Source organism: Loxodonta africana, chromosome 25 (assembly GCF_030014295.1).
Source record: "Loxodonta africana isolate mLoxAfr1 chromosome 25, mLoxAfr1.hap2, whole genome shotgun sequence".
In the NCBI taxonomy this organism is placed as follows: domain Eukaryota; kingdom Metazoa; phylum Chordata; class Mammalia; order Proboscidea; family Elephantidae; genus Loxodonta; species Loxodonta africana.
This window is the reverse complement of record NC_087366.1, coordinates 52116230-52131003: the sequence shown is the minus strand read 5'-3', so window position 1 is coordinate 52131003 and position 14774 is coordinate 52116230. Positions and strand designations below refer to the sequence as shown.

At 41.7% G+C, this 14774-nt stretch overlaps 1 protein-coding gene across 1 annotated transcript in view; it reads left to right on the top strand.

Moving 5' to 3' along the window:
• Positions 1-9626: 9626 nt before the first annotated feature.
• The window catches only part of FBXO28 (F-box protein 28), a 47213-nt gene continuing 42065 nt past the window's right edge, over positions 9627-14774 (top strand). Inside the window, exon 1 of the mRNA XM_064276850.1 lies at positions 9627-9908. Within this exon, the coding sequence (XP_064132920.1) occupies positions 9642-9908 (267 nt within the window). The 5' untranslated portion in view covers positions 9627-9641. The remainder of the gene's footprint in view (positions 9909-14774) is intronic.

Here is a 14774-nt window from a genome sequence, read left to right as displayed (position 1 = left end):
TCTGTCAAAGATGTCATCAGCAAGAGTCTCTAGTTAGTCTCGAATCAGAACCATTTTTTATTCTGAAGCTATGTAGATTGGAATTTGACTTGCAGAATAATTTCCCTCCAACTGCAGACCAGCTGCGGCTCACACTAGTAACAGCTCCTCTGTCTACCACTGCCCAACCCCTGTGGATGGCTGGGAGTGATGCTGAACCCTCTACTGTTAATGAGCAGAACCCCCCCATTCCAGACCAAGGACTAATAAATTTAAATACTCCCCAATTTACATCATCATTGTGTTATTGATTCATTGCATACTTATAAGCGTCTACTCTGTCAATGCACCATGCCAGGTACTTGAGGCATATGAACAGAAATGAGACAAATTCCGTATGGAAAGGAATTCTAAACTTAATTTTAGGAAAAAAAATCAAACTTATTTATTTATCATAAAAAGTTGAGTGACCAATTCCCCACAAAGTTTTATGGACATCCCTAAAGTAGAAGCCAGTCCTTGAAAGTAAGAGAGGAATGACGAAAAAGAATATTCTTGAATAGCTAACTGGTCAGAAAATCTGAGTTCCAATGGTACTGTGAATTTAGTACACAATTACACAGTCTAAAAACTATGAGCAGCTTCCTCACCGATAGTGAAAAATAAACATATAAATATACAGAAAAGCAAACCCTATAATGTGCCTAAGAAACAGGTGTGGAGGTTGTTTACAATGAAGATTCCCAGAGTTTCTGATTTGGTAGATTTGGGCCCAGGAACGTTTATTTCAACAGGCACCCCCAGATGATTCTGACGCAAATTTCTGAGAATCACATTTTTGAGAAATTCTGACCCACAGAAATAAGAGACAGGGGCAGATCATGCATAGCTGACCAAAGACTAAATTGGGATATTGAGATTCAAATATCCAACCGCCCTGCTATGAAACCATTATGCCTTACCATCCTCCATTAAAAATTTCTTTAAATGTGAGAGACGGGGCCTGTAGCAAGTAAAGGATCCTGAAGATTAAGCTTCATTTGCTTTATGGTAACTCCGCTTTTGTGAAGCAGTAAGCCATGGAAATATCCGGGGAAGGAACCTTCCAGTCAGGAGGAAGGATGTTGGGTATGGGAAGGAAAACAGGCCAGTGTGACTGAAGCAGAGGAGTGATGGGGAGAGCAGGCACAGGGGACCAGAACGGGTCGGATCCTGTGGGCCTTTGTGAGGACTTTGGCCTTTATGGAGTGGGATGGAAAACCATTGAACAGAGTGATGTGCTCTGATTTATGTTACAATAGGATCACTCTGGTTGCTGGGTTGAGAATAGACTGAAAGGGGACCAGAGAGGATGCAGAGGCATCAGTTAAGAGGCTGTTAGATAACCCAGCAGGAGGTGACGGCAGCTTGGGTGAGCAGTGAAGATGCGAAGAAGTGGTAAAATCCAAACATACTGTGAAAGTAGAGCCTATAGGATTTGCTGATGGGTGAGATGTGGGGATGAAAGAGGAGTCAAGAATGACTTCAACTAAGGATGCAAGGTTTCTTTTTAGGGTAATGAAAATGTTCTAAAACTGTGATGATGGCTTCACAACACTGTGAATATACTAAAAGCCTTTGAATTGTACACTTTAAATGGGTGATTTGTATGGTATGTGGATTATATCTCAATAAAAAGTTAAAATAAAGAATGACTTCCAGAACAAAGAAGAGTGAATAAAACCAAAGGCTCAAGGAAACAATTAGTCCCAAGGACAAATGGACCACATGAACCACGGCTCCACTAGCCTGAGAACAGAAAAAGTACACGGTGCCCAACTACCACTACTGACTGCTCTGACTGGGACCACAATAGTAGCTCATAGACAAAGTAGGAGAAGAATGTAGAACGAAATCCAAACTCATAAATAAAACCATACTTATTGGTCTAATAAAGACTGGTGGAACCCCTGAGACTATGGCCCTTAGACACCCTTCAAACTTGGAACTGAAATCACTCCTGGAGATCACAGTATAGCCATTCAATAGACAGGCCTGTAAAATGTACAATAACACCAGTGAGGAATGTGCACCTCAGAACAACCAATTATACGAGATGTAAAGGGTAGCATCTGCCCAAAAGCAAAGGTCAGAAGGAAGGTAGGGGCAGGAAAGCTGGGCAAATGGACACAAGGAACCCAGGGAGGAAGGTGTGAGAGTGCTGACACCTTAGAGAGGTTTGCAACCAATGTCAGAAACAAGCTACATATAAACTGTTGAATAGGAAACTAAATTGCCTATAAACTTTCACCTAAACCACAAAAAAAAGTTAAAAAAAAGAAAAATGAGTTCAAGGTTTTCGGTCCGAGCAACAGTTAGGGTGAAGTTGCCATTAATGAGTCCTTACTGAAACTAGGAACACTGTGGTCAGAGATGGTTTGATGGGACTCAATTTGGAGTATGGTAAGTTGGGGATGTGGTAAGTTTGAGATGTCTACTAGACACCTGAATGGAGATGGTCCTTAGGCATTGGATATTTGGATCTCAAATTCACAAGAGTGGCCTGGGCTGGAGATACGTTTGTTTTAGAAAAGACAACATGAGATAGGAGCCCTGGTGGCACAGCAGTTAAGAGTTCAGCTTCTAACCATAAGGTGGGCAATTCGAATCCACCAGCTGCTCCTTGGAAACCTTATGGGGCAGTTCTACTCTGTCCTATAGGGTCACTATGAATTGCAATCGACTCGACAGCAATGGGTTTGGCTTTTTTTTTTGGTTTAGATGAGATCAGAAGTTCCTGGGTGGGATGAATGGTTAAGCTCTAGTCTACTAACTGAAAGGCTGGTGGTTTGAACCCAGCCAGAGGTGCCTTGGAAGACAGGTCTGGCGATCTGATGCCAAAAGATCATCACCCTGAAAACCCTATGGAGTGCAGTTCTACTCTATAACACATGGGGTCACCATGAGTCAGAATCAACTCGATGGGAATGGGTAAAATGAGGTCACCTAGAGACTTAATGTAAATAATGAAAAGAAGAGGTCCAAGGACTGAGCCCTGAGGCACTCCAACATTAAGAGGTCAGAGAGACAAAAATAGACTGAGAAGGAGAGGCCAATGGAGCAGAAGGAAAATTAGGACGGTACTGTGAACTGAAAGCCAAGTGCAGAAAGAGGATAGAGTGATCCACTGTCTCAAATGTTCCTGACGGGTCAAGTAAGATGAGAATAAAGAACTGGGTTCTTAAGTCTTAATTGGATTTTATACTCTGTAAGTCCAGAGAGCTTAATAAGAGAACTTTTGGTGATATGGTCAGAGTAAATAACTAATAAACAGCTATCATTATAATTGGAAACCCCGGTGGTATAGTGATTAAGTGCAATGGCTGCTATCCAAAAGGTTGGCAGTTCAAATCCACCAAGTGCTCCTTGGAAACTCTATAGGGCAGCTCTACTCTGTCCTATAAGGTCCCTATGAGTCAGAATCGACTTGACGGCAGTAGGTTTTTTTTTTTCTATCATTATAATTCTCTTCCCATGGATGTTTCACAGGCCCTTAATCTCAAAACCAAAACAAAACCAAACCCAATGCCTTCCAGTAGATTTCAGCTCATAGTGATCATATAGGGCAGAGGAGAACAGCTCCACAGGGTTTCCAAGGCTGTAATCTTCACGGAAAATCTTTAAAGAAAATTAGGAGAAGTCCATGAGAGCCAAAATATGACCTTGAGTACATCCCATCTGAATTTAGAGACCATCTCAAGAATATATTTGACACACTGAACAGTAATGACCAAAGACCAGATAAGTTGTGGAATGACATCAAGGACATCATATGTGAAGAAAACAAAAGGTCGTTAAAAAGGCAGGAAAGAAAGAAAAGACCAAAATGGATGTCAGAAAAGACTCTGAAACTTGCTGTTGAATGTTGGGTAGCTGAAGCAAAAGGAAGAAATGAAGTAAAAGAGCTGAACAGAACATTTCTACGGGAGGCTCAAGAAGACAAAATAAAGTATTATAATGAAATGTTCAAAGACCTGGAGTTAGAAAATGAAAAGGGAAGAACACACTTGGCATTTCTCAAGCTGAAAGAACTGAAGAAAAAATTCAAGCCTCCATTTGCAATATTTAAGGATTCTATGGGCAAAATATTGAAAGACACACATGCAGGAAGTATCCAAAGAAGATGGAAGCGATACACAGAGTCACTGTATCAAAAGAATTGGTCGACATTCAATGATTTCAGGAGGTAGCACGTGATCAAGAACCGAAGGTACCGAAGGAAGAAGTCCATGCTGTACCAAAGGCACTGGCAAAAAACAAGGCTCCAGGAATTGATGGAATACCAATTAAGATGTTTCAAAAATGGGTGCAGTGCTGGAGGTGCTCACTCATCTACGCCAAGTTTGGAAGACAGCTACCTGGCCAGCTGACTGGAAGAGATCAATATTTGTGCCCATTCCAAAGAAAGGTGATTGAACAGGATGTGTAAATTGTCTAACAATATCATTAATATCACACTCAAGTAAAATTTTGCTGAAGTTCATTCAAAAGCTGTTGCAGCAGTATATCAACAGGGAACTGCCAGAAATTCAAGTCAGATTCAGAAGAGGACGTGGAATGAGAATATCATTGCTGATGTCAGTCGGATCTTGGCTGAATGCAGAGAATACCAGAAGTATCCCCTTGTTCTTTTTGAATGACTGCCTCTTGGTCTATGTACAAGTTCCTCATGAGCACAATTAAGCGGTCTGGAATTCCCATTCTTCGCAATGTTATCCATAATTTGCTATGATCCACACAGTTCAATGCCTTTGCACTAGTTAATAAAACACAAGTAAACATCTTTCTGGTATTCTCTGCTTTCAGCAGAAGAACCTGTACATAGACAAAGAGGGAGTTGTTCAAGCAAAACAAGGGGATATTGCATGGTTTAAAGTCAGGAAAGCTGTGTGTCAGGGTTGTACCCTTTCACCATACTTACTCAATCTGTATGCTGAGAAGCTGGACTACATGAAGAAGAATGGGGCATCAGGACTGGAGGAAGATTCATTAACAACCTGTTTATGCAGATGACACAACCTTACTTGCTGAAAGTGAAGAGGACTTGAAGCACTTACTGACTGGCAAGAAGTGGGTTAAATTGTTCACGGAGTTGTATTCTGTTGTTTAGGTAACAGGTCAGCCAGTCCTGGATGTTAACTAGTTGACTACACATGGAGAGTTAGGGGAATAGGAAGGCTTTTTACATGTCCATTTTGAGAAAAACCAAAACTGCGTGTAACTATTAGATTTAAAACTATGATAAATTAAGAAGCAACAATACAGTTTTTAGAGGATTTTCTATGAATTTCTTTTATAATGAGACCTCCCATAATGTATTTTAAGCATAGTTCCATTTATAGAAATTTGTTTTAATTCAACATATCAAGAAAGCATCAAACTTTAATAAAACAAGGTAGAGTATGAATTCGATTTAAACCAAATTATAATAAGTTCTATGAAGGGATAGCAATAACCTAAATAGAAAGAAAAAAAAAAAAATCCACCACCCATTTGTCATACTGTGGTGACCTGCATGTTGCTATGATGCTGGAAGTGACCCACTCATGTTTCAAATACCACCAGGATCACAGATGGTGGACTGGTTTCAGCAGAGCTTCCAGGCTAATATAGACTAGGAAGAAAGGCCTGGTGACCTACTTCTGACAACTAGCCGATGAAAACCTTATGGATCATAACAGAATATTGTCCAATATAGTGCTGGAAGATGAGTCCCCAAGTTAGAAGACACTACACAATAGCTGCAACAAGGGACTCAAAGACACGAGTGATCATGAAGATGACACAGAACCAGGCAACATTTCGTTCTGTGATACATATGGTTGCCACGTTGAAGTCAACTGGACAGCAACTAACGACAAGTATAAAAATGAAATTACAGTCTATTAGTGAAGATAAAACTAACACAATATACAAACACATGTCAGAAACATTTAAGCACAAAGCAAATATTGAATGCTAAACAACCCCGGGGTAGGGAAATTAAACCACTTCAAAGGATTTTGTAACCTGCAACGATAACGGATGAAATGACCAATTATTTACATGCCCAGTGAATGCGGAAAGGACGCCAGTTCTGCCCAGCTAAACACTACCACTGCTGCTTCTAACTAACCTTGCTATAGTTCCCCTCCTTTGCCTCAGCGCTTAGTCACGCTTAGCTTCCTCCTGCAGCTGCCATATCTGCCTCACAGCAATTAGATTCTAAGACAAAGCTCCAAGAGAACAGCACATTGGAAACTCTAAGATCAAGACCAGAACTAAGGAACGAAAAGCTTCAAAACGTAGTGTTTTATGCAACTTTATCTTTTTCATCGCACACTATGAGAACATAAAGACATAGAAATATTAAGCAATCTTTAAAATCTTTTTATTTTGAAATATTTGCAAGATTATACAAGGGACTCTTGTATGCTTTTCACTCAGAGTCACCAAGTGGTAACATTTCATCATTTTTATCACTCTGTTTGAACCATTTGGGAGTAAATTGAGACATCATGCCTCTTGCCCCTAAATACTTCAATGCACGTTTCCTAAGAACAAGGACATTCTCTTACAATTATCCAAATCAGTAAATGAAACATGATTACAATATTACCATATAACCTATAGCAACAACAACAGAAATGGAGAAAATATTGAAGCTGTCAAGGATTTCATTTTACTTGGATCCACAATTAATGCCCATGGAAGCAGCAGTCAAGAAATCAAATGACGCATTGCATTGGGCTAATCTGCTGTAAAAGACCTATTTAAGGTGTTGAAAAGCAAAGCTATCACCTTGAGGACTAAGGTGTGCCTGACCCAAGCCATGCAATTTTCAATCACCTCAGATGCATTCGAAGGCTGAAGACCGAAGAATTGATGTCTTTGAATTATGGTGTTAGCGAAGAATATTGAATATACCATGGACTGCCAGAAGAATGAACAAATCTGTCCTGGAATAAGCACAGCCTGAATGCTCCTTAGAAGTGAGGATGACAAGACTTTGTTTCATGTATTTTGGACATGTTGCCAGGAGGGACCAGGCCCTAGAGAAGGACATCATGCTTGGTAAGGCAGACGGTTAGGGAAAGAGAGGAAGAATCTCAATGAGATGAATTCACAAAGTGGCTGCAACTATGGACTCAAGCATAACAAAGATTATGAGGATGGCGCAGGACTGGGCAGTGTTTCGTTCTGTTGTACACAGGGTTGCTATGAGTTAGAACCAACTCGATCGCACCTAATAACAGCATATAACATATATTCTATATTCAAATTTTGTCAATTGTCCCAACAATGTCCTTTACAGCTATCTTCCTCCTAATCTAGGAACCCAACCCAGGATTACTCATAAATTTAGTTGTCATGTCTCTTTCGCCACCTTTAATCTGGCACAATTCATTAGTCTTCATCTTTCATAACACTAACATTTTTGAAGGGTTTAGGTCAGCTAATTAGATTTGCCTACCTCAAATACAGGTTATGCACTTTTTGCAGGAATACTACATAATATTGTATCCTTTTCAGGAGGCATGTGATGTCACATTCTCCCATAATTTGTACTGGTAACTTTGATCACTTGGTATGGTGGCACCCACCAAATTTCTCTATTTTAGAGGGACTGTTTTCCTCTTTGTAATTAATATGTAATTTGTGGGGAAGTTATTTTGAGACTATGTAAATACCATGTTCCTCATCGCATCTATGTTTACCTTCTTGTCATAGCATCTTGTGATGATTCTTACCTAAATCAAGTATTTTCTTACCAAGATAATTCATGTACAAAAAAATTCACTGTTTTAAAGTATATAACTGAATGGTTTTTAGTATATTCACAAAGTTGAGCAACCATCACCACTACCTAACTGCTCTCCATCCCCCCCTCCCAACCCCTAACAATCACTAATCTACTTTCTGTCTCTATGGATTCACCTATTCTGGACATTTCATAGAAATGGAATCATGCAACACGTAGCCTTTTTTTGTCTGGCCTTTTAAAGCTTCATTCGTGTTGTGGCAGGTATCAGTACTCCATTTCATTTGCCAAAATCCATTACTACTTATTGAAAAATGGTGATTTTCTAACTCCATCGGTCCTTTTACACTTAATGTTGTTGTTAGGTGCCGTTGAGTCAGTTCTGCCTCATAGTGACCCTATGCACAACAGAAGGAAACACCGCCCTGACCTATGCCACCCTCCCAATTGTTGCTATGCTTGAGCCCATTGTTGCAGCCACTGTGTCAATCCACCTTATTGAGGGTCTTCCTCTTGTTCACTGACCCTCTACTTTACCAAGCATGATGTCCTTTCCAGGGACTGATCCCTCTGATAACATGTCCAAAGTATGTGAGACGTAGTCTCGCCATCCTTGCTTCTAAGGAGCATTCTGGTTGTACTTCTTCCAAGGCAGATTTGTTCATTCTTTTGGTATTTTATGGTATATTCAATATTCTTTGCCAACACCACAATTGAAAGGCATCAATTCTTCTTCGGTCTTCCTTATTCATTGTCCAGCTTTCGTGTGCATATGAGGCGATTGAAAACACCATGGCTTGAGTCAGGCGCACCTTAGTCCTCAAGGTGACATCTTTGCTTTTCAACACTTTAAACATGTCTTTTACAGCAGATTTGCCCAATGCAATGCGTCTTTGGATTTCCTGACTACTGCTTCCATGGATGTTGATTGTGGATCCAAGTAAAATGAAATCCTTGACAAACTCAATCTTTTCTCATTTCATCATGATGTTGCTTATTGGTCCAGTTGTGAGGATTTTTGTTTTCTTTATGTTGTGATGTAATCCATACTGAAAACTGTGGGCTTTCATCTTCCTCAGTAAGTGCTTCAAGTCCTCTTCACTTTCAGCAAGCAAGGCTGTGTCATCTGCATATCGCAGGTTGTTAACCAGTCTTCCACCAGTCCTGACCACCTCCCCCCCGCCGCCGTTCTTCTTCATACAGTCCAGCTTCTTGGATTATTTGCTCAGCATACAGGTTGAATATGTATGATGAAAGGATACAACCCTGACGCGCACCTTTCCTGACTTTAAACCATGTAGTATCCCCTTGTTCTGTTCCAACGACTGCTTTTTGATCCATGTACAGATTCCTAATGAGCACGATGAAGTGTTCTGGAATTCCCATTCTCCACAATGTTACCCATAATTTGTTATGATCCACACAGTTGAATGCCTTTGCATAGTCAATAAAACACAGGTAAACATCTTTCTGGTATTCCCTGCTTCCAGCCAGCATCCATCTGACATCAGCAATGATATCACTTAATAGCAACATTATTTTTATTATCCTTTGTCAGGAAGCTCTTCTAGAAAACTGCACTGCGTGGAGTTAATTTCAATAGACAGGTTCCCCTTGCCCTCTTGCCCTCAAGTGGTTTCCAATCTTAGATAAAAAGTCCTAAAAAGATCATCTTTCCAGGGGTTCGCATGACCTTCACCTACCTATACTTGAACAAACAGCAGTTTGTGTGTGTCCCTCGGCCGGTCACCTCAGAGGCTCCTCCCCCTCCTCCAGGTGTCTCCTCCCAGACGGCAGCCAGAGCAGGAGGAGGAGGAGGAAGTGACGCACAGGAAGTGTCCCTGTTCCCCTTGCAGTGGGGGGAAGGAATCAAACCCCCAAGATGGCGGCGGCGTCGGAGGAGCGGATGGCTGAGGAAGGAGGCGGCGGCCACGGCGACGGCGGCTCCTCTTCGGCCGCCGGCTCTGCCCAGCGACAGCCCCCACCACCCCCGCCGCCGCCCTCGCAGCCGGGGTCCCAGGCGCCCCCGGCCCCGGCGCTTGCTCCGGACCAGCTGCCTCAAAACAACACGCTGGTGGCGCTGCCCATCGTAGCCATCGAGAACATCCTCAGCTTTATGTCCTACGACGAAATTAGCCAGCTCCGCCTGGTGAGGCCCCCCCCGCCGTGGGGCCCCCGCCGCCCTTTCCCCTGCCCGAGGTCTGGGGAGGGGAGGAGAGGGCAGCGCGTACCCCCGTACCCCGGGGACGGAGCCCCCACCAAGCCCAGCGGACGCCAGAGCTCTGAGCGCGCCCTGCCTCCCCAGGCTCGCCCGCCGTGTCCGTCAGTGGGAGTGGGCTTCAGCCCGAGGCCGCCTTTCCTCCCGGGCTGGGGCGACCATCGGGGCGAACTTTGCTTGGGCGAGTAAGGCTCCGTGCACCCCGCCCGGAAGCGGGGCGCGGGCGGGGAGGTAGCGGGAGTCGGATTTCCACCTTCCGCGCAGCCGGACCGTGGAAACCCGAGGGGTCTCCTCGCCTGCCTTTTGTATCCGACCCTCCAGCTCCCGGCCGGGGTCGGGGGAGAAAACTCAGAAGTGGGGAAACTAGCCCAGCCACGCTTGGTTTGTATTGCAAGAATAACGTATTCATTGTTCCCCCAACCACCCAAGTTTCCTTGTCGGAGAGGGTAAAGCAGGGTTGGTCAGTTCTCCCCAAAGCAGGTAGAGGTTCCCAGGAACTCGGACGCGTTGGCGTTAGCCTTGAACCCAGCGCTCCATTGACCAGTAAGTAGAGCCCTGGGAAATGACCGTTCCGGCTTCGCCTCCTCCTGACACTTCATCCGTAGTGAAGCAACTTGGCCCTTGACAGGTCTGCCTGTTTGTTTTCTCCTCCTCTTGCAATTCATTTTCTAACTAGTGATGTACGTACACCCTCCAGCTTTAGGTTTTATCTCTTAAAATCATGGTAGTTCGGTCCATGATCTTTATAAATAATGAATTTGTTATTGGAATTTTACTTCTCTCCAGACGTTTGACTGCAGGTTTGATAAATGTGTTAGTTCCATCAGGTATTTTGCTTCCTTTCAGTGACTTTAAGTGGCTAAGGAGATTGAAGGAGGTGGACATTTTGAAGTGATTGCAAACCGATTCTGTGGTCGGGATTGTTTTTAAGAGGACAAAGACGTGTATCTATCTGAGTGCTGGGTAGCAGTTTCTTTTTAATCAACATACCATATTTTAGGCTTACACTTGCACTTTAAAATCGATTTTTAATTGCATTTTTAAAAGGAAATCATGCCTATTTTTTAAAAAGAAAGCTGATAAATATTAATTCAAACTGATGGCCAGTTTCTTCTAGTCAACACAGCAGTTGAACCATGCCAGTCTGCAGGATGGAGAATTCTTCTGTTGAAAGTGATATTTCAAAATTGATTGTCCCTGAGATCCCAAAACATTTCGTGCTAGAATTTCACGGAGAATTTTAAATACTCCTTGCAATTTTCCCAGTGAATGGTCTTTCGTCAAGTTTCACGGTCTGCATTCACGGTGTCTGGAAATTGGTTATAACATTTGATTGAATTGAGCCATTCAGCCAGACAATGGCTTTGTAAAGCTTGGAATGTCCACAGTTTTATAAGTGTTGAGGAAAACTGTGGTTTCTTGTTTGTTTGTTAGCCATTTTACTTTAAAAAATTAAAAAACGTTTTTAAAGGGAGGAATACCACCCTATCCTAGGGAACAGTTAAAAACACGTCCCATAATTTATTAATAAACGACATCTCTTTCAAGTGAAATATTCAGCTGTATTCTTAATTTCAAGCAATCATCTATCTTGTCTTTTAAGGGTACCGATTTGTAATTTCAAACAAAGATTTTTTGTAAGGAATTCCTTCTTTACCACCCCCCTCAGGAAAAAATTCTGCAGCCAATTTTATGTCTGCAAAGACGGTTATTCATCTCCTTTAGTAATGAAGATTATTCTTTTATTCCTTTTTTTGCTTAAGGTTAACAGGTAATTCATACATAGTTTATCTTTTGTGGGAATTTGGAAATGTCTTTGGTTGTAGATTAATTGATCTGGTGTCAGAAGGTGCAATTCAGGTAACATTAAAAGGAAGATGTCCTTTCTTACCACTAGATGTCAGCATTAATCTAATAATGATCTTTATAAAACTGGCAAATCTAGAGACAATGCCTGGTAGATGCTTTACATGCATTTCCAATTCAAGTGGCTGTTTATACCTAAAGAGTTGTTTGCCCCCCAAAAAATAAGGAACTTTATCTGGTATAAAAATGTCTTCCTTTTGTTAGAAGACTGTTTTTTGAGTGGAATTACAAAAAGGCATGATATATTTGGACGGGAAACCCTGGTGGTGTAGTGGTTAAGTGCAACAGCTGCTAACCAAAAGGTCGGCAGTTCAAATCTACTAGATGCTCTTTGGAAACTCTCTGGGGTAGTTCTACTCTGTCCTATAAGGTCACTGTGAGTCAGAATCGACTGGACAGCAGTGGGTTTGGGTTTTTTTTGGTTTTATACTTGGAAGGGAATGATTTTAAAACCAGGATTTTCATAAAGCTAAATGTCAGTTATTCGGTGTCTGATGAGTTAGTTTATGTATTGTCCAGGGTTTTTTTGTCCTTTCCAGTTTACTTGCCTTATTAGAACCTCAGTCATAACTATGGTTAGCTCCTAAGATAGAAGATAAGTACACAAATGCGTGTCCTTATTACTCTCTATTTTCTTTAAAATATTTCCTTTTAACCGCTAAATGGAATTTTTGAATTATTTGTCAGTTTAATTGATGATCCTTTCTGCTTCCTCTTACCATGAATAATTGAAATTTGACTTTCCAGTCCAGTAATTTCCAAGGGACTCTCTGAATTCCTTATGAAATTGGATTTTTTTTTCCTGCCATGGACCATGGCTCTAAAAATGTACCCAGAACCTGGAAATCCTGGTTACACTCAGAGATAGTTCTTAAATAATTAACTCCCACAATGTATTCAGAATTATTTGGCTGAGCTTGCCTTTTGAAATGACAGAACATGTACCTTGAGTTGTTTTTCCAGTAAAACTGAGAAGTTCGTGCTGATGCAGCATTAGCGTGTCACCCAGGCCCCCTTGACCGGCACGCGAGAAACTTTGAAACAAGTGGCAAAGGTTAAGAAGTGAGGTCCTACCGTAGTTATAGAGCAGATCTAAAGCTAACTTTGAACCTACAGCTCTGGCTCCGGAGCACAATGTTCTCACCCACTGAAAGATAAGTTTGAAAGGCTTTTGAAAAGATATTTTAGAGAGAGCCTCCCACAGTGCTTTCCTTTGTGATTCACATGGAGCTCCTATTATTCATTACATGGAATCGTATTCGTGGTTTAGGATATGAATGTGACCAAAAGTAAATTCAGAATTCTTGCTAATATATCACCTGGAAAGAAATTTATAGTTTCTTTCACATCTTTCCTTGACTTAATGTTAGAAAATTTCAGCTGTAGAAAGGGTTGATTGGTAGGAAATATGAAGAAAGATGAGGAGCCATTACTTTTTTTTTTTTTAAGCAGGCTAGCCATCTTCTTCCTCTTTTTTTTTTTTTTTTTTTCTTACTTTAACAAAGAGAAATTTATATTCTCACAGTCTAGTAGGCTAGAAGTCCAATTCAGGGCATCAGCTCCGGGGAAGGCTTTCTTTCTCTGTGGGCTCTGGAGAAAGGTCCTTGCCACCAATCTTCCCCTGGACTAGGAGCTTCTCTGCGCAAGAACCCTGGGTCCAAAGGGTGCACTGTGCTCCTGGTGTTGCTTTCTTGGTGGTGTGAGGTCCCCCCATCTTTCGCTTTTTACCAACAGTTGTCAAAGTTTTCATCTCAGGGCCCCTTTACGCTCCAAAAAATTATCGAGGACCCTAAGAGCTAACCTTGGAAAATACAAGAATACATATACATATAGTGGAATCACTAGCTGTCAGAGCAATAATGTCAGCACGTGTTGTGTTGCCTCTGGAAAACTTGCTATATACTTAAGAGAGGATGAAAGTGAACAAGGCAAATAACATCTTAGAATTATAAAAATAGTCTGGCCTCACAGATAGCCCTCCACCCCAAAAGGTCTTGGAAACTCCAGGGATCCTCAGACCACAGTTGGAGACCCATTGCTCTATATTGCTGTATTACAGGCCGTACACACTCCGTATTGCTGATTTTTATTTTGAGTTTTTTCCCCCACCATCATTTCTTCAGGCCCCTGATTTTATTAACAGGTACTTAAGTAGAGGAAGGAAATTTTATCCTGTGAACAGTCCATTCTCCTGTTAATTCTGGTCTCACAAAGTGGAAGATGAGTTTTATTAATACCATCTGCACACCACTTTCCTTGAGCACACTTAAATGCACCAGGATAACAAACGTAAAGGTAATAAATGTGAGAGTGTCGAGGTTAATCGGGAGGGTTGAATCAGAGAAAGCTTTCTGAAGACAGTGAGTTTTTATACATTTAGCAAAAGCAGAAGAACATGCTGAGCAGAAAAAAATAGCATATAAACCGATGACATAATTGGAAAAGGGTGACTTAGTGGGATTGCGATGAGTTTGAATTTGGTTGTGGGAAATTTTAGAGGTCCTAGGTTAGTGGTGGGTCTCCTCCCTCACCCCAGCTTTTTTAATTTCAAAACCATTTACCATTTGCCATCGAGTTGATTCTCACTCATGGTGACCCCACGTGTGTCACAGTAGAACTGTGTTCTAAATGCTTGTCAGTGGCCAATTTTTCGGCAGTAGATTGCTAGGCCTTTCTCCCAGGGTCCCTCTGAGTGAACTCAAACCTACAGTCTTTTAATCAGCAGCCAAGTATGTTAACTGTTTGCACCACCTCGATAGTCCTTTTACTTCAAAGACCAGACAATTTTAAGAAACCATTTTTGAGAACCTCCAGAATTGACAACTTTTGGTAGAGAGGGCAGGGGGCAAGTTGTTGTGGTTCTGTGCTGTCCAGTTAATTCTGATTCATTGACCCTATAGGACAGAGTAGAACTGTCCAGTAGGGTTTCCT